Source organism: Bemisia tabaci, chromosome 2 (assembly GCF_918797505.1).
Source record: "Bemisia tabaci chromosome 2, PGI_BMITA_v3".
NCBI lineage: Eukaryota > Metazoa > Arthropoda > Insecta > Hemiptera > Aleyrodidae > Bemisia > Bemisia tabaci.
Genome location: NC_092794.1, coordinates 11,664,286 through 11,684,156, shown reverse-complemented (window position 1 = coordinate 11,684,156; position 19,871 = coordinate 11,664,286). Strand labels below are relative to the sequence as shown.

The following is a 19,871-nucleotide window of genomic DNA, read 5'->3' as shown; positions in this document are numbered from 1 at the left end:
AAAGAATGAGAAAATTCAAGAAAAGTGTACCATGCAATGATTGAGTTGACCCTGAATATCTTCCGGGTCATCAGAAGTCAATTCCAGAAGACAAACAGCTTCCTCAATGCTTCGCAGCTCGCGCAACGCTCGGTGCAACTTCAGCGCATACTTTTCTGGAGACTTGAACTGCTCAAACTTCTCTGAGACTGATTTGAACTTCTCATTGACTAAAGAGAGCTGCTCCTTCAGCCTTGTTGATGCTTCCTGTTTCCCTGCTTCCTCATAGAGGCACACTTTCTCCTCAATCTCCAAGAGTTTTTTAGTGTAGACTTCGAATTCTTCAGACAGTCGTTGCACATCTTGAGGAAGGTCATCGGCAGTCAGGTCATTTTGGAGACGTTCAGTCAGCTGAATGTTGACGTTTTCGAGCCAACTTTGCAGGACATTAACATGACTTTCGCATTCTTGGGCTTCTGCTACGCAAACTTCTAGAACTTGGGCACGATCTTGGGCCTGAAAATTTTACAAAACAATCAACAACCTCGTAAAAAAACGCAACTTTCTCTTAAAGGAGGTCTAGCACTCCTCCTACCTTACTTGATATTCTGCTTACATATGATTGCAACAGTGAAACGAAAAGGGAAATTATTGCATGGATGTCAAGTTTTCAGAGGAGCCATTTTTGCCATACCCACTCAAAAAATTGGAATTTGGATGATCAATGCGAGCAATTTAGTTTATTTTTAAGCCAATAAATTGAAATTAAATGCATTCTGAGTATTAGAGTTTTCTCACTGTATGAAGAATCAGTCTTAGCTACAATAAGACTTATATGCCACTCAAGTGATCACTTTGCCTTTACATTCGTCATTGATGAAATACAATATTCTGAGCATTTTGATAAGATTTTTGAATAAAAGCAACTGGGGCAGACTGACCTTTTTGCTGAGACTTGTGAACCGGTCAGAAATATTATTTATTTCAGTTTCAATATTATCCGTGACTACTTGATTGCTCATTAAATGCTGCCCGATATCTTGGATTCTTGCAATACTGTTCTCAGAGTGGTTCCTGATGAAATTTTCCAGATCCTGAAAGATGAACAGTGGTTAAAAAATTAATTAGCTTCACTTGCTATGAAAATTTGAAGACTTGCGTACATTTTTATACTGTAAGTTCAGAACTGCGAAATCTACCTGATAAAGTGGATAATTATTGGAACTATTTTACAGGATTAGTATTTATAAAGACCTTAAAATTTTTTCCGTTCATGGATTCGTTTGGTCATGCACCATAAAAGTTGAAGAACACTGCTGGTGCCATAAATAAATGGCGGTCAGAGTGACAAAATGGTAACAGCGGGATCCTTCCGATGGTTATCTCAGTTGCTCTCAGTTGACCCCTATGTATAAGTATCTCTTTCTAGAATCTTTTAGGCATAACCATGATTTTAACCTATTCAGTTTCTTTAATTTTTGTGTAAGTTTTAAACCAATGAAAAAGTAATGTTCGCGGATGAATCTAAAATACTATCATATCCTAATCTTGCAATTTTGGAGCTATTCTCTGATGACAGTCATTAACTCGGATCTAATATCAAGCAATATGATATTTTACCCTTGAAGAACAGGCTGGGTGCAAAGTAATACATAGAGAAAATTTTAAACTTAAACTCAAAGCTTAATTAGACAAAAATCAATTGTTGCTTACATCTAATTCTTCAGAGAGTTCTTCAGCATCGGCAGCTGTGTTAGGCGACTTTTTGATGAGCAGTTTTTCCAACTTGTCGAGCCAATCTTTTTCTTTGGCAACAAGAGCTGGAACGGAGAGAAAAATTTAACTAGGGGTAACTATTTAAACAGGTGATGAGATGAAGGTAAAATTGTTTGTAGAAAATTAGAAAACAATAATATACATACATGTTATCACAATTTGATAGGAGAAAATATTTTTAAAAATTCTACAGTTGGGCAAACTCTCAGACTAAATATTAAAGGAAAATTCTGTCAAAAATACTGTAGCCTGTTTTAATACTCAAAGAAAGGAGAAGCGATGGATGGATCACCAAAAAAGGCTATAAGCGCCAAAAGACTTGTTCCTTGGAACAATTGAATGTATTTAAATCAAGAAGAACTATATCAACGGTGAAACTACCAGACCCTGTATCTTGGTTTGTCTTCTTGCAGACTTCTTGTCATACTTTATTTTTTAAATGGGGAACCACTCAATGGCGATTTTTGAAAACTTGCTTCTGAATTTTTGAACATTTTTCTTCTCTGTGCAAATAAAACTCTGTTGCCTTCCTTTGCTACGTCTTTCAATGATTTAGAAGAAAAACGCATTGATACATAAAAAAAAAAGAACGTACCTCTAAATTCACCATACTGTTCAGAGGCTGATTGGAGGGCTTTGTGCTTTTCAAATACGTCATTAGTCATCTCGTTCCATCGAGTGTTAAGCTGCGTTAATTTCTGGCGGAGATCACCTCCTTCAGACTTTGCGACCATTGAGTTTCCTATTTGAATACAGAGAGAAAGAACTGATAATGGCTGCAGTCAAGAACCAATGATTGTATTACAAAGGGAAGAAGGTGATAATTAGAAAAAAAGGTGTCTATTTATACTGCTGACACCCACGAGAACCCATCAGCACTCACAAACATTGCCAAAGCTTAAAATTCATTAGGGATCAAGCATAAGAACCATATATCTAAACTTTGAATTTTTCAACCCCCCTTGTAACCCTTTAAAGATGTAGGATCCTGTCCTTCTAAACATGAAAAAAAATGGCGCAACATTATCCTCAACCCTCTCTTTCCTCTAGAGCATCATGTACGTATTTAACGAACAGCCCCTTGGCCCAATAAGAAGAATCAAAGAATAAATGGGTGCTTGCGTCCTTAAGAATGAAATTAAAAAAATATTACAGAACACACTAACCACAACAATTTTTTTTCTGTTCCTTTTTTTTTTCTTTCAAAAATTACGCTTTTGAAGAACATCATGCAATCCTATTGCGTGCTTCTTGATTATTTTTATCACTCTTGATTTAATCAAAAGTGGTACACTATCGAAAATCAGAAAAAATGAATGACAAGAATAAAAACTACTGACCAAGATCATTGATGGTGCGAAACAGTTGAGACTTATCATGAATATTCTGCTTCAGCTGTTGGTATCGCACTTTGGCATTGACAATTTCAGTGTTCGATGGACTCAAAGATTCTTCAAGATCATCTAGCCAGGCACTCAGCTCTTCAATACCAGTTAAGACCTTCGACAAATATAAAAAGCGATGATTTTTCCTATTTCATAGGCTATTTAATGAGAAAAATTGGGGAGAAAAAAAATTATTTGACTAAAATTGGGTTTTATGCACTCTCTTTTTTTTAACTATAGTGAAACTAACAGTATGAGGCTCATACCTTTTATCATCAACCATATATAAGCAGGAATAAGACAAATTGAGTGATACTTATTGTTTACTCGATAAGTAACCTTTAAGTTCTCAATTTTTCCAGTAAAGTTGGTCATAATTCTCCAGAATCTTTTTCTCAGAATATGAAGAAATGAAGTCCACAACATGCGTAGCAAAATGCTAATTTTGTCCATAAATTTTCCAGTTTTCTCAGATATTTATTAAGTTAATTTTCTCCTAAAATGTTTTTCACTTTTTCCTGTTACCACAGCTTGAAGACCCTTGTCAGCTCCTTGAAGACTAATTTGAATCATATCACCGAAAAAATTCCTGCTTGTGTCATTATTTTCGGTTAGGGATTTGTTCCTTCTATAGTAAAATTATATTCAACGCCAAGCAATACCGTTTTGTTGTTTTCATGCAGCTGTTCCATTCTTTCGTTGTGCTGCTTAGCGGCAGATTCTGTCATATTCCACCTATCATGCAACGCCAATGCTTGTTCCATCAGTTTCACAGTGAAGGAAGTCTTGAAAGAGTCGCTCATCAATTTTTTCATTGAGTCCTCAATTTTTATCTCATTTTCTTTCATTTCAGCAATGTTGTCTAGAACAGCCTTAACAAAAAAAAAACACACGAATTTAGTGATGATGTCATGAAACTGATTATCAAGTACATAAATTTAAAGTTTCTACAGTTTTCTCTATTATTTCTGAGTTTTTTGCGCTTATTTAACTGTCTAGTGTTTTTGATAGCTGATATATGTATGCCTCTACCACTAATCATTTGATAACCTATGCCTTACTTTAAATCATATTGGAACTCAAAGCTAAGAGTTTAAAGTTTTTATTTAAAAATTAATTGAGCAATTTCGGCTGAGAACTTCTGTCTGAGCCACAAAAAATTGAAGGATATTCTCATCAGAATAAAACTTATGTAAGAGAAATAAAATTTGAAAAAGTAGAAAATGCAAATAAAATTTGATGGATAGTTTCAATACCAATAAAATATTTTAAAATCTGATCAAGATAGGCTATACGTTTTATACAGTTCGTTGTCCTTTAGAACAGAACAATATGAAATGGAAACAAAGCCAGAATAAAGAAAGGAGCAGTGCAAAGAATACTACACAAAAATTACAACTAACCTTTGACTCAAGAACACGTGTGGCAGATGCCTCCAAATTACCAACAGATTCATCTACGTTCACAAAAATAAGGGAATTCACTTCATCCAACCAGGCCTCCATTGTACTGATGTCACTTGCCATATTTTCTACCCTCACAATATCTAAACAAATGAAGCTTTCATGGTAACATAAACTAAAATACTACACAGGAACTTTAAAAAACTCATAAACTTTTGAACAGCTAAGATTTATGACGACACTCACATCCAAGGCTTCATTCAAAATTTCTTGGAGTTTTTAACTTACTACATCAATTGCTAGAAGGTAACGGAAGATCTGTCATCTTGGTATTTGCTTCGAAACTGAGCGCAAAAATAAAGATCAAAAGTTGGGCTGACGGTCGCTAATGCTCATTATAAAAGTAGGAGCTGATCATTTCGCATCAAATGTTGAGTTTTGAAAATTTAACATTCTTCCAATAGACATCTTCGAACTACATGAATTGGGATGAGTCTAGTTGAAAAAACCACACATAAGGACCTCGAGGAATTTTTTTTGAAACTGGTCTCTTTAACTGATTTTTAGAACTTAGAGAATAAATTGCAATTTTGCAATAATTCGGCAAGTTTTTCTGGCTAAGGCACAAAAAAGAATCTAGTCGTGGCTTTCCTGAGGGATAGTAAATAAGATTATGAAAAATTTGTTTTCAAAAGACCTTTACCTTTCTTGTATATCTACTAATTTTCACCGTTTGTATATATTTAAAAAGAAATTGAAAATAAAAATGTATTTCTACTTACAAGCTTCTATGTTTTGCACCCGTTCACCTATGTTTGCCAAGAGTTCAGTCCACCTCTTTTCAAGGTCACTCAATTCTGTTTGAACTTGAATTGCAACATTTCCCCCAGCATTTTCCATTAAAATGTTCCCGCAAAGTTTGACTTCACGAAATTCGTTTTCATGTTGAGCTAGACCTTCCTGAATATCCTGTGAAGACATCAAAGAACAATAAATATTTTTCGTTTCTTCACTGATATTTAAACAAAGGAAATGCCCATCATTCTTGCAAAAAACGCTGAGCCTTTGATCAAAATTCTCTTTGACGTTACATACAAAAAGGTTTGAATTAAACTTGAAAAAAAGAGATTTTATTCTATATTTCACTTCAGTTAAGAAAGAAAATCGTGAATGAGTCTCTAAAAATTCCACGTATTATTTCGATGAGTTTCTAAAACTTCCTCCAACTTTTACAGGAAATTTTATGACAATATATTGATCATGAACATAGTAATGATAGAGATGGATAAATAACACAGGTGGCATGTAGCAAACTATTTGTGGAAACAAATAATGACTTCGTCAATGTGATTCTGACATTGAAGTCTCCAAAAAAAACTTTTTTTCTTTTTTAACAAACATATTCCGATTACTTAAGAATCATACCTTCTGAAAAAGAAGAAGAAAAAACAAGTTGACTAACAAAATTAATAAAAATGTTAATGGGCTTGCCCGAAAAAATTATGAAATAAAACTAAATAAATAAAATAAAAATAAAAAATTACTCAAACTGTTTTACACTCTGAAATCTTTCACACACAGAGAAATAAAGCAGATAGATATGATGATATTAGTAAGACTAAGTTACTTTTATTTGCTGGAGTTGTTTCCTCAATTCTGGGATTTCCAAAACAATGCTTTCATCAGATCGTAAAAGGTTCTCGGCTTCACTGATCCACTTGATGAATTCGCTTTTAGATGCTTCATACTGTTTGTACGGCTCACTTTTCTCCTTGCAGGCAAAATTTGATAAAATTTCCTCAACATTATTGAGGCGACGTTTCAGCTTGGCAACCATCTCTTTCTCTTCAACTGGTAATTCTTGCTCTTGCAAAAGTTGGCTGACTAAATCGTCCAACTTGACGATTACTTTCTGCTTTTCTTGGACTACACTTTCGATCTGATTGATTGAAGCTGCGTTAAGACCTGTTGAATGTAAATACTCTTCTGTTTCTTCCAGCCAAGAGTTGATTTCTTCACAGCTGGATTCTATTTCTGTTTGTTGGGAATTTTTCATTCTTCGCCGTTTCCTTTGATCAACCTGAAATAAAACAATACCCAAGAGTAAATAATTAAATTCTAATTAAAATAATGCTACAAAAAATCACAAACTGCCGATGATTAAACTAAGGTCAATCCACACAGGTCAATCATTGTGCATCTTTTTGAAATGAGCTCCACCCTCAGCGGCCCAGCCCTTACTTGACTGTAACCAGTAAAATGCAATATAATGTAGCATTGGTTTTTCACATTAGAAATTTATTGCGTCATCTTAGATTAAACAAGAGTTGGTACAAAAATAGTGAACATTTCCTGACTAAACGATATGGTAGTTGTTAGTTCAGTGATATTTTAAAATCAACTGGTCTGCAAGAAAAAAACAACTAATTCAAGAACTTTCTAGATCAACACAAAGAAACGATTATTTTGACTTACCATAGGACTGGAAGTTGTTGGTGAAGGTGGTGGTTCTTCTCGAGGAACTATCGCTAACTCTAAGCTCAAATTGCACTCCAAACCTGAATCGGCAATCTACAAAAATTTAAACACAATTATTTGTTAGGATACTGACCACTATCAATACTACATAACATACCTACACATAAAAAATAATTTGTATAGTTGATGACCTAGTATTGTTTTTGTAAGGGCTGACAATTCCAGGATATCCTCCTTTTGGTGTATTTTCAATTAAGTGAATTGTAATTCATTACTATTTATGTCAAGATTATGAATTTCCTGTTAGATTATTGCTGGTGTTATTTCCTTTATTATCTGCATATTTTAATTTAAAAATATTTTTTTTGTAATAAAATGATTTTTTATTAATTTTTTTATCTGGTAGATGCATTTGTATTTTTTTCTAATTTCTAACGAAACAAAGAAGGAACTGCAACCACACTTCTCCCAGAGCATCAATACTCCCTTAATCGATCATCATTTCGATACACAACTTACTCTCTGAGCTTGGACATCCGTGATCTGAACAAGGGCCTCCCATCGATCAGCAAGGGTTTCAATTTGAATTGCTTCTTTAGCACTCTCCGATGAATTCACTTCAGCGTCTATTTCTTGCACTATTTCTTGAAGTCTTGCGAGTCGATTTTGTTGAGCATTGATCTGATGCCTCAAAATCTGCCGAGAATTAGAATTAAAAATAGAATGAGCTGAGAAAATGGTACATGCACTGAATTTTTGGTTCAGGTACATGCACAGTATTACTTCTTTACAGTAATCAACTTTTTGATAAAGAAATGGATTCTCCGTCCAAGAAATAATCTGGTGATATTATTTATACGCCAATTAAAAACAAGTAAACACAACTCTATTCTAGATATGTATTGCAATTCTTGCCCTAACAAAATTTACTTCCTTACTATTATAAGAAAACAAGCAACCATTCATCACTTATAATATTAATACAATACCAAAAATCTGTGACACCATTGAATGATCTTATTGAAAGCATGAAGGGCAAAGGTAATCACATTTTCTTGAGAAAAAGAATGTTGTCCAAACAAAGACAAAATTTCAGATGAAGTCATCAAATTCTGTCTTACGAAAGACATAGAAGGGGTAATTGTATCCAGCCAGCACTACTTCATACCTCTATACTGACAACAGTCCAGTTTTTGTTCTTGACGAGAGAAAGAATTTGGAAAAGTGCTGGCTGCAAACTGTGAACACCAAAATCTGGTTATAGTAAAGCTTGGCATGTATCCAAAAACTTTTAAAAGAGTTAAGGCTCCTCATATCATGCGCATCTGATTCGGATTTTAAACTCATAAAAATGTTTGAAAATAATTTAAAAACATCCAAAATCTTAAATCAATTTTCGAGACCATAGTTAGGAGTTGGAAGTCATTTTGCAGTTAGAAGATTTGGAGACTGGACATTGCGGCAAAGATCAAAAAGCCAATTTACGAATCAAAGCATTTTTCCTTGTGGTTAAAAAATCAATTACCTGTAATTGTTTGACTCTCTGAAGGACTGCGCCCTTCTCTGCAACAGGATCGGCTTCCATTAACTTAAGAGCGACCTCTTTTTCATCCATCCAACCTTGGAGCCATTTTGCTTCTCGACGCATCCTGTCCCTCAGGGTCAGGAGTGAACCTAATCGGTTACCTTTTTCCTCAGCCCATTGGCAAACATGCGCCCATCTTTCGCCTAACGCACTCAGCTGGTCTTCCATGTGACTGTATGCTGTGAATGTGTACATCCAATGTAAGTAAGAAGATATTTTTAAGTATTACATGCATAGTGAATTTTTACTCTCCTTTTTCTTTGTCTCCTCTCCTTCAGGATTTAAATCATGGGCAAACCTTCAACACAACAGGTAGCACCATGGCTTCCTGCAAGCTAATTATTAAAGTTTATAGACAGCGCAGATAACAAAAAAGATAGAAGAAGTACAGAACAATCGTATTGGTTGAAATGGGTGGTTCCTGTAGACTAAGAGAGAAAATGATGGACTAACTATATGATTTCTCATCGGTTGCCGTCAGTGAGTCTATTATCTACCTCCTATGTCCATATTCACCGCCCACTTGCACCAATAGGATCCCTCCATATCCCTTTTGTCTTCTTGGTCTAAAGCTTTGTCTATCAATTTCAATAATCGGCCCTCTGCGCAAACAATGACCAGTTTGATGGGCAGCAGGTCAAAAAACTGATAGACTTCGACTGCTTCGATACAGACTGACAGGTGGTCAAAAACTTACTTCCACCAGACTACATGATAGGATAACAGTTCAAGCACTGCATCACATAATTTTTACCCTGTTTTAAATCTAGCTGTTCGACGCTAAAAAATCATTCAGAAAATAAAAGTTTATGATAATTCTTAAACAAATCTAACATAAAAATGCTTCCAACCATGGAAAAAATGAGAATTTCTTGACTCTCCATTACTTACCAGTATCACTATCTCCTGTTGTCTCATCGACTACAACGACTAAATTCGCCAATGCATCAACAACTTTTTGTTGATTTTGTAAATCCTGTTTCAATCTAGAGACTTCATCCAGCAGCGCTGGCAAGTCCATCCCGCAGTCTCCACTCAAACGGGAGATCCTATCCTCCGTTCCTGTGAGCCAAACTCGCAAGTTTTCAAGTTCTTTCTGTTGCTGTTTCATTAGAATCTCGTGGATACGAGTCTGTTTTTCCATTGCATTCACTCGCAATTCTTCCCACCGAGAGTTTAGGAGTTTCATTTGAACACGGACTTCGTCTTCTTCTTCTTGCGAAAGACCACCTTCAGAAAGCATTCTAGCTCCTTCTTCGAGTACAGCGCCAACGCCCTCTTGATGGCCAGATAACTCCAATAGAAATTCCTTTAAAACAAAAGAATACTCTCTAAATTCCTGCAACTTGTAGATAATGTTTGCAATATTGAAAATTCCCCAACTGAACTGATAGCTAGGCTCACAGTGCTTATTCCCTTCTCCATCATTTCCTCTTTTGTCAAAGGGGGAAATTGTAGAAACATATATTTAAAAGGAAGAAAAAATTGCTGAAACTGACTTTGAAATTAGGCAAAAGTAAATACAAACGGTTTTTTTACGTGGAATTTCTGACCATTCTCCGTATAAAAGTATCTGAAAATAGTCTTAACAAATTTTATAGAAGTATAATCATTGGTTTTATTTAAAAAAATAAAATAAATGAAAAATTTTGAATCTTGCATAGCAATATGTTTTCAACATCAATATTATTTTCACCGTTTGATCAGCCGAAAATAGGAATGAAAGGTATGCCAAAAATAAATGCTGCACGTGGCAAGAAGACAAAAGCAGAAGCTAAGGAAAAAAATTGGATCTGTTGCAATATTTAATGTGGACAAAACCAGCACCAATTCAAGGGCTCCAAAATTGCAACAGTGAACATACGAAAACTAAAGCAAATTAAGTAAATGATAAGGAATGAAATCAAAGAGAGCTACTTACTTCATGGGCATAAAACTGCTGCTTGACATTGTCCAAATCTCCAGGAGTGACTGATGATGAAGTCAACTTATCTTCTGCTTCTAGAAGCCATGTTAATACTTCTTCCAAAGCCACTTGATAACCGCCGAGCTCCACTGAGACATTAGTTGCAAGACTGAGAGGTCTTGATCTTAGTGCACCAGGTATGATACCTTCACTCTGAAAAATCAATAATAATTGAAGTCCCATGAGTGGCAAAAAGTTTTAAGACAAGCGATTGAAATACCAAGTGCCTTAAGGCGTCCAATGGGTCTATAACGCATGAGAGATACAGTCGAGGCTGAGTTTTCTTTTGAATGGTAAAATTGTGCAAAAATAAAGTTGAACATATCAAAAATGTGTAAAATCCATTCCTTAATGGATAATTTGCCACATTAGACACCATATTACACATTATCAAAAGAGAGGTATCGATAAGGACTGGTTTTGGGCCCACCCTGACTAATTTTTTTCATCTCTACGATTTTTTGCTCATTGAATCAGAATTTATGGAATGCATCATGATTTGATCATTTCCGGCCTCTTTGCAGGTCTAATGCAGGGTCTACACATGGGTCTGAGAGCCAATTTTAGCAAAAAAGGGGAAATTTTGGCATTCGACTGCGAACCAAGAAAACGCGCAATTTTCGCCAAAATTGGCCTTCCAACCTTCCAACCCAAATTTAAGCCAGCATTAGGCAGACTGAAAATGACCAAATCATGATGTATTCTATAAGATATAGACCTTCAATCAGCGAAAAATTGTGGAGTTGAGGAAATTCTGGCTGGACCTTAAAACGGCCGTAATCGATACCCCTCCTTCATCACATTTGCAAGCACTTTTTTGTGAGCCTCTGTCAATCAGATATGCTGTAGGGAGAGAAACCTAACAATCTTTCAAAATTTTTCCCACATATGGTTTCAATTGTTTAAAAGCATTTGTTCTTTCCATATTTCTTTTTACTGAAAAATAAAATAAAAAATGCTTTAAATCAATTAAAATAATTCGTTAGAAAGATGTGCAACAGTTGGTAAGATTGTTGGTTTCGATGGTTTCTTTAGGTTAGCTTTCACTACAGATAGCTTATAATTAAAGATTGCGGCAACAATGCATGGTCGTGAACAAATGCAGAATTTTGCAGAAGCTTTGTAAAATTGTAGAATATATATCTTGCCTTGAGAAAAATACCACCGATTACATTTAGACATGCATCGGTATCAAAAATCAGCAGAGCATCTGAATTGAAAATTTTATGAAAAATAAGAACTGAAGATTGATCCTAAGATTCACAATGCCTCGAACAGGAATGAAAAAAACAAAAAAAACAGGAAGTGGTCACGTGTTGAACAGCTATTTTAACTTACCGGCACTTCTGATACTGGTGAGGCAAGAGGACTTTGCGTGAAGTCTATCGATGCATCAGCTAGTCCCTCGTGTGGCAGTGATTGGAATAAGCACATTACATACGTCATTATAGACTTTTTGTCAGGAACGGAAGTATTTACATCTATAAGTAGGGGTCAAAAAAGAGAGAAAATCAGTAAATATCAAGAAACTGCCGACCAACATTAAGGTAATGTAAATTACCTGTTTAATTTAAATTCAGCTTGAATGCGAGACATTCATTGGCTTTGATATGATAAGAAGACTTTGCGCAGAATATTTTTGTTCCTCTAATGTTCCAACTATTTGAAGTAGCTAGAGCATTGACTTTTGAGGTTAATGGGCAGTCTGACTCTTTGCCATCTTTTTTCTAGAGATGTAGAGATGCCAGCTTATGGGTCACATTAAGAACAGCAGAAAAAAAAACCCCTCTGGATATAAATATATATTTTTTTACTTCAAGATTCTGAACAATACAAATATTTCCAATTTTAGAGCATTTCCTTCAAATTTTGTGGTTTTTTAGGTTTCTAAAAGGAAAAACTTGGGTTATTTTTTCTTCAACGATCCCACAGGAAGGAAAAGTTATAACCTCTGACTTTTTTCCTTTTTTGTCGGAACTCTAATAATTTGCAAGTTACAGTTATGTAATAAGTACGGAATGTTCCTCTTGTATTCTCAAAGTTGGACAGTATTTTAAGCCTCTTTATTTGAGGAAATACAACAAATTTATTGTGATTTTCTTGAATTAGTTTAAAAGGCTTAATAGCTTCATAATGTAATAAAAATTGATAATACAATACTCACCTTCAGGATCTAATAATCGGTCTATTCCCAAATTCTTTTCAGCCATTCGAAAAGCGTGCTCTAGTCTGGCATGAGGCAACTTTCGAGAGATACTGTCATAATCAAAAAGTTCTGGCCGGAATTTATGTAAAAGAGCGTTGAAAGCGAGCCCATCAGACCAACTGGTTGTAAAATTTCGAATGTCAACCCCAGTATAATCCTGAGAGATAATAAAAATTAGCAATATTTGACTGCAAGTACCTACTGACTACTTAAAATCTCTACAAGGCCAAAAAAGGTGAAAAATCTGCCGATATTTATAGCTAAAAATTTAGCTCCTTCCATTATAAACAAGTTGATTCATTTGGACATACTGCACACATTTTCATCATCAAGTTATCATTTTACTGAGAAAAAAAGGAAAGACAGAAAGAAAAAAAATAAAAAACAAGGTTATAATAGTGATTTAATAGCTGACTTTGCGTAAGATGAAATTTTGGATACAGTAAAGCCTCTTTTGTCTCTCCTTGAGTCTTATATGGTTGGGCTTGACTGTAATTAAAATTATTTAACTTTTTCTGACTGAAAAAATAACTTTGAACTTTTCATTTTATAAATAAATAATTTTAATAAAACACACTTACCGCACAATTCAAGCGACACCAAGCCAAGAGAGTTTTTTCAAGATTTGTCTGTTGAAGCTCTGACATTAAATCTTTCAAGTGATAATGCACCTAAAATGAAAACATGTTCATTAGAATCAGGAGGTATAAATAAAAAATATGCTTAAGGACAGAGAAAGAAAATTGAAAAACATTGTTTGTTCTTGTTATTCCCAGATAAATCATGTTTAATGCTCAAGTCATGCATTAGGTGTTTTCATAAATAGGTTCAAGTTCTTTCCAATAATGCTATCAAGTTGAGCCTTATAACTTTACCTGTAAACTATCATGTATGAGGTATAGGATATTTGCATGTGCCATGAAAACTTGCCTTGGATCTGAGTTTAAAATTTTGTAAGGTGAAGAAAAGATGGAGAAAAATCACTCTGGATTTGAGAGAGAAAATGTGGAATATACAGGCATCACAAAAATTGTGAACATTGTAATAATATGAATATTATTAATAAATAATATTATTTATGATTTATGAATATTATAATATTACATACGAAGAATACTTAATTGAACTAGAAAAATAGTCTGATGCTTCATGGATAAAAAGTTCCAGAATCGAAAGTTCCAGACAAAAACTGAATGATCTGCTATCTTAATACAAAAATTGCTACAAATCAGATTTTAAATTCTTTAAAGAGCAGCTTGTTTCTGAGATTTTAGGAAAAACAAAAACCGTAAAAGCCAATCTTCTCTTAATGAGATCACTTTCATTAATCTTTTGATACATGTATGATCTGAGACTTGTCTTTCGTCTGCATGCAAAATCTGAGGAAAATCTGACAAATATCTGAGTCATACAAACATAGCTTTAATAAACACCTCTTTTGTCTCCTCGCTAAATGTTAACTAACTTGAAAAACTGAAATTTTAGTAGCTGAATGAGTTTTTTTGTTAACATAACTTAGAGCAAAAATTATTTAGAGGGACTAAGAGTATTATAAAAGATGCAATACAAACCTGCCAATGCAGAATGATGCTCCATACTAGGCCTAATGTTAATTTTGGATTTCCATCTACAATGTCATTACTACTTATATTTACCAATTTCACCTGGAAGAAAAAGAAAATTGTAGAGCTGCTATTGGTTGGATTTCAATGAGATCAGTATTCCGCATTTGTTTTTCTATTTTTTGGACTTTTTAAGAAATTTCACTCGTTAAATAGTGTGCTTTTCTCAAAAATGAAAAATGAATTTAAATAAAGCAAGTAAAATTGTACAAGTAACTTATAATTCATTTTTTTACTACAGAAACAAGCACTGATAGCTATGATGCGATGTTAACGTCTCTGTCCACGAAATAATATGCTCAGAGTCCTTCGAAGTATCATACCAATCATACCACTAACTTTGAGAAAATACTGGTTATGTTTTCATCACCATGTAGTGGTATGAAATGTATGTTAAATTAAATTCACTGGGAGAAAACCAAGATAGGAAATCTCTCAGTGTAGACACTTCCGAAGACATTTCATACGAGCAAGAGGTAAAGAGGGGGGGAGAAGGGATTAAAAATTTATCTGTGAGGGAGCACAGATTAAAATATCCCCTATTGTACCTACAAACGATGGCATTTATGGTTTTATTACATTTGTTTTCTTATAAAGAAATGTTGAGTCAGAGTGGAGAAGGGGAAGTTAAGGCCCCTGGAAACCCCCCCCCCCCCCCCCAATAGCTTTGATTCTATCTCACACGAATGGCAATTAGCGTCTTTAATTCAATGAAGAAATGAGTCATACTTGGTCAAAAAGTTAATGTCAAGAGGGCACAACACAAGTATGTTGATAGTTGTAAGTCAGTACAGATAGAACAAAAAAATAAAGAAATAAAAGAAAAGAAACACTCATAACTTGAACTGAAAAGATGAGATCGTTATTGAGTGATTAAACAATCTCTCAATCCAGATAACATGACGCTAATTGATGATGAGGCTAGGATAAACAAGAGATGGTTAAGTGCTGATACAAGAGCATAATTCATTGCCTGATAACTAGTAAAAAGTGATTGTGATTCTCCAAGCAATTGTTCTATCCATCCATGCCTATGATAAAAGTAAATCAAGACTTTTTTAGGCTTAACTAAGGGAATACCCCACTCCTCTCCAAGCCAAATGCTCTAAATGTGGTTTTCCCAGAGATTTGGCAACATCAGATGAGGAAATTAAACAATTAAGAGCTGCCTGCATGCCTACAGCTCCAGAAGTTTAAATGAAGAAACAAATGAAATCAGCAAGACACTCTCTGAGAACTAAGGCAAAAAAAAGTTGCCAGCCTTTTTAAAAGTTAAATATACTGAGACTGGAGGAGTATTGAAAAAAAATAAAAATAAAATTGGACATTGATTGTGAAATCACAAGACTTACATTATTCTGTTGTAGAATTTGCAGTGCCTTGTTGACATTGTTTATATGGTGAACTCGCATCCGCCCCTTCTCTTGTTTCTGTAAGAAAACAATAATAAACCGTTAGTTGGAAGCCGACAATTTCAAAAATACAATATGAGAGTGAGAATAAAATTTGCGCACATATTGTAAAAGTGAAGGAATACCTTTAAATTGTGGAGCACCAAGTGGAGCTTGATGTCAGTGTTTCTGACAGAGTCGAGGAGGAGATAAGATATTGAAAATAAGTCATCATTGTTGATTTACCAAACAATTAGCAGATTACCCCTTCAATTATTTGGGTGGGTATCCTTTGCAGAGAAAGATGGTAGAGTAATTGCAGTGAGCGGTAAAATCGGTATGTTTTGGCTCATGTACACAACAGAAGTTTCTTCATCCCTGACTCTATCAAATCTGGGGCAATGTAAATTCTTCTAAAATTGTAAATTCTTCTAAAAATTGTACTTTCTTCTAAATTTTTAAAATTTTTCTAAATTATCTAAATTTCCTTCACACCTTTCATTCATATTCGTAAACATTTTCATTATTGTTGCTTAAATTAAATATCATCTAAATTTGTTTTTTTAATCGTTTATTTCTGTTAAAATTTTGTAGTTGAGTCTATGATTTAAGTTACATTATTTTGGTTGTGTTGTTTTTCCTTGGTTGCACCACCCACCACAAGTCTTACTTAGAGGGTGGTGGGATGTATTTATTTTTATTTTTGTAAAATCTTGTTAAAATTGCCTGTGATATTCATACCTACTTGAAGTGAAATAAACATATTTGAGTTTAAATTTGAAAAATGCTATCAATGCAATACATCTGATACTTTTCAGATACTGCCTATGATCTTCATTTTCCTTGTAAATTCCATGATGATAAGCATACAAATATTTGATGTATATTATTAAAGTAATCATGAACCAACCATTTGGTACACGGTTTTTAAAAATGGCTTTACTCTACATATCAAAACCAGTTTTCTGTGCAAAACCTTGAAAAATTTACAAAAACCCACGATCACGTTACGAGGGACCGGCAGCTCTACAGTTATCACCATGTTGTTGCATATTGCACATTTTTTTAAAATTTTATTGGCACTACACAAATTATTTGATTAACTTAAAACTTTTTTGAAAACCGATTATATAGCACTTACTTTCTTATTAATCTCTAACCACTATGGCCATTTCGAGCGCTGAGGATGGGCGGCCTGCCAGCTCGAAATGGCCATAGTGCGTAGAGAACAATAAGAAAGTAAGTGCTATATAATCGGTTTTCAAAAAAGTTTTAAGTTAATCGAATAAGCTCTACAGTTATTTCTGTGCATGCAACAAAAATAATTGTTGACACCATGAGAAGAAAATTAATCAGTAAGTGGCTGCTTACAAACTGTCTCCCAGTGAGAACTTCCAAGAGAGCCAAGAGTCGAGATCCATCATGTAGATCCTTGAACAGATCATTAATGGGGGAATGGTTGCACTAGAAGAGAGAAACACATAATTCAGTAAATTCATAGATTATAAACACAGGAAGGAGGGAAAAAAGCTGAACCAGAATACGTGGGGAGTTACATGAAATTAAACTATAATTCATCAGACATGCGAACTTCTGATTCAGTCACAAGAAACAAACAGAGTAATTATGAATTGACATTTCATGTAATTGTTACTGACAAGTAGAATTTTCTTGATACCTCACCATGAAATTATTCTAAAGTTTTAACCAACTTTTTTGGATAAGTAAATTTGCCATAACATCACAAACGATCAAAAGGGTACTTCTGTGCGAAACTTAAAAATCGACAGAAAATCTAGCTATGTTGCATTGTCATACTGTTGGGTACTCTTTTATCGCTTTTGAAAGAGCAACGAATTTATTTCCATGGCTGGTCTCATGTAGTTTGACGTAAAAAACTTCTGGTAATCATATTAAGAGTAAAGATATGTTCTCTTTTTTCATAATGACCTCTTCTACACATCATGGCAGATCAAATATCATAGATCAAGTTTTTTCATCAGCATACTGATCATTTACCTAGAAATACCAAACGTCTTGATTGCAGCATTTCAAAATTTTCACTCCTGTTTTATATTTCCGAAGGGAAAGAGGCCAATTTGTAGGTATGTTTGACTTTTATACAGAATATTCTTTGAACGTGACAAGACTGATTGCAAAGGTATTCAAGAAATTGCAACGTTTCCTTAATTATACAATTGAAAAATAGGATAGGCATGACAAAAAGTCTCCAGTCATGAACCGAGAAACGTTGTTTCCAAGTTTAGCGATTGATATATTATTAACCATTGAACATGTAAACTTCCATGTACTTGAGCAATAGAATGGTAAGGGAAATTTTCAATGGCTTCCAGAGAGAGCATTTCACGCAAAACAAAAAAAAAACCATTGTAGCATCTTTAGAAGGATATTAAACATTTAAGAGCTTATCTACCTTGACGAGTTGTGAATTAATCCACTTCGTGAACGTCTTCTTCTGCACATCCTCCCGTTCGTCTGGAAAAGAGTGAAAAAATGTTTAGGATGTGTATATCTTTAGTGCTGATGTGTAACTGTGCAGACAGAGGGTCCTTCACTTTCCACATCCTAAACAGCATTGCTGAATTTTTGTTGTTTGACTCCTTATAAAACTTCGATGACCAAAGTGCGTAACCAGATACTTCCATTGCAATGTCTCAAAATCACTGGGTTCCTACGATTTGAACTAACAGCTATGATCTCATCTAATAAAAAGGCAGCACTGTTTTGAAGGAGATCACAGCAGCCTTTCTCATCAAGTCTTCAACATCTTTATGAAGAAAATTATTTTTACACAGTATCTACTTTGATGTTACCACCAAGGTGCACTATTTTCAATTATTCGTTTCTTGAGAGCACCATAATAGCAGCTACTGCAATTATCCATAAGGTACTTTGGATTAAAGTTGGTACTTTCAAATTCAAGGGACATTCATGAGGTAAAAAAAGATCGTACTTTGCGTAGGTAGTGCCCATGGCAAAGTTTTACTCGCATAGAAGGAATCGTAGTTTACAAATTTATTGCAAACAAGACGATTAAAAGTATGATAGATTTGGATAGAGAGAATTCCAGATAAATTTTAGTGCCAAATATTCGTGACAGAAGAATGAGAACCCGTATGAGATATAAACATTATCATAATGTTATAACCTTCAATTCAAGTCGAAGACTTGTTTGCTAAGCTGAGGATTGAATTTTTCCAAGTACAATTATGGAAAAACTGCTTACCTATAAATACTACATCCATTATTGTGTCATTTAACTTGTATTCGTAAAAACTGACAATACAACAGGTGGTTTTCAGACGCCGCGTGAAACGTTCAGTCGCTGATGACTGCAACCATAGAGGCACAGAATTGGGTCATTAGTCATTGACGGGGGCCACTTGGCGAATTGTTGAGAAAATCGCAAGACTAAACGAATTAAACAGTTCGATTGTGTCACAAAATAAACAGGAAAATTAAAAACTGAGAACGAACACCGTAAAATCCCATGTTCAGATAAAAGTGGGAGAAAAGCCAAAGGCTGATAATAACTCTTGTTGATTTTGATTGTTGTTGATAAAAAAATGTTGCGACTGAAACTCGGAAGTCTACGGCGGGAGGCGGGAAAATCAAATTTGCGTGCAATTCTACTCCTCACCATACCACAGACGTTCAGAATCGTTTAAAGTTATGTAGTTGCGATGCTTTTTTCGTTTCTCACATCTTTTTTTCGCATATTGCATTTCCTGTTGCTCGTTCCTTATCTCAAGAATCAGCTAGGTTTTACTGATACTTTTAAAATATTGTCAAAATAGTAGACAGCAGAGTCAGAATAATGTTTGAAATGAAAATAACAACGCAAAAATGTTTCAAAAGTTAGTTTTGAACATTTTATAACGTGTCATTGAATGCATATCCTGAACATGCTGTCATAAATCCTACCTTACTCTTTAATATAAAGTCATGCGAGTAACGAGTAACGCGTAATGCATAACGCTTGAGCGGCCGCGAAGCGCCTCGGAGGTTGGGCATCGCGAAGCCATCTCCCTATCATTCAAAAAATTACGTTTGTACTTT

The 19,871-nt window shown here is 34.6% G+C and overlaps 1 protein-coding gene across 4 annotated transcripts in view; it reads right to left on the bottom strand.

Annotated features, from left to right (window-relative positions):
- Nucleotides 1-19,385, bottom strand: part of LOC109033668 (dystrophin, isoforms A/C/F/G/H) — a 151,286-nt gene extending 131,901 nt beyond the window's left edge. For 2 of the 4 annotated variants that reach the window (XM_072296687.1, XM_072296689.1), the window contains exons 1-22: nucleotides 19,039-19,385; nucleotides 18,226-18,287; nucleotides 17,163-17,255; nucleotides 15,753-15,830; nucleotides 14,350-14,442; nucleotides 13,360-13,449; nucleotides 12,737-12,935; nucleotides 11,911-12,053; nucleotides 10,528-10,725; nucleotides 9,498-9,915; nucleotides 8,547-8,785; nucleotides 7,541-7,717; nucleotides 7,019-7,114; nucleotides 6,171-6,623; nucleotides 5,326-5,512; nucleotides 4,544-4,686; nucleotides 3,803-4,012; nucleotides 3,096-3,255; nucleotides 2,351-2,497; nucleotides 1,693-1,799; nucleotides 921-1,073; nucleotides 31-495 (exon numbers count right to left, since the gene is read on the bottom strand). In XM_072296687.1, coding sequence (XP_072152788.1) covers nucleotides 31-495; nucleotides 921-1,073; nucleotides 1,693-1,799; nucleotides 2,351-2,497; nucleotides 3,096-3,255; nucleotides 3,803-4,012; nucleotides 4,544-4,686; nucleotides 5,326-5,512; nucleotides 6,171-6,623; nucleotides 7,019-7,114; nucleotides 7,541-7,717; nucleotides 8,547-8,785; nucleotides 9,498-9,915; nucleotides 10,528-10,725; nucleotides 11,911-12,053; nucleotides 12,737-12,935; nucleotides 13,360-13,449; nucleotides 14,350-14,442; nucleotides 15,753-15,830; nucleotides 17,163-17,255; nucleotides 18,226-18,287; nucleotides 19,039-19,057 — 3,930 coding nt within the window. In that variant the 5' untranslated portion in view covers nucleotides 19,058-19,385. The remainder of the gene's footprint in view (nucleotides 1-30; nucleotides 496-920; nucleotides 1,074-1,692; nucleotides 1,800-2,350; nucleotides 2,498-3,095; nucleotides 3,256-3,802; nucleotides 4,013-4,543; nucleotides 4,687-5,325; nucleotides 5,513-6,170; nucleotides 6,624-7,018; nucleotides 7,115-7,540; nucleotides 7,718-8,546; nucleotides 8,786-9,497; nucleotides 9,916-10,527; nucleotides 10,726-11,910; nucleotides 12,054-12,736; nucleotides 12,936-13,359; nucleotides 13,450-14,349; nucleotides 14,443-15,752; nucleotides 15,831-17,162; nucleotides 17,256-18,225; nucleotides 18,288-19,038) is intronic. The other 2 variants (XM_072296688.1, XM_072296690.1) reach the window with 2 other exon arrangements.
- Nucleotides 19,386-19,871: the final 486 nt, after the last annotated feature.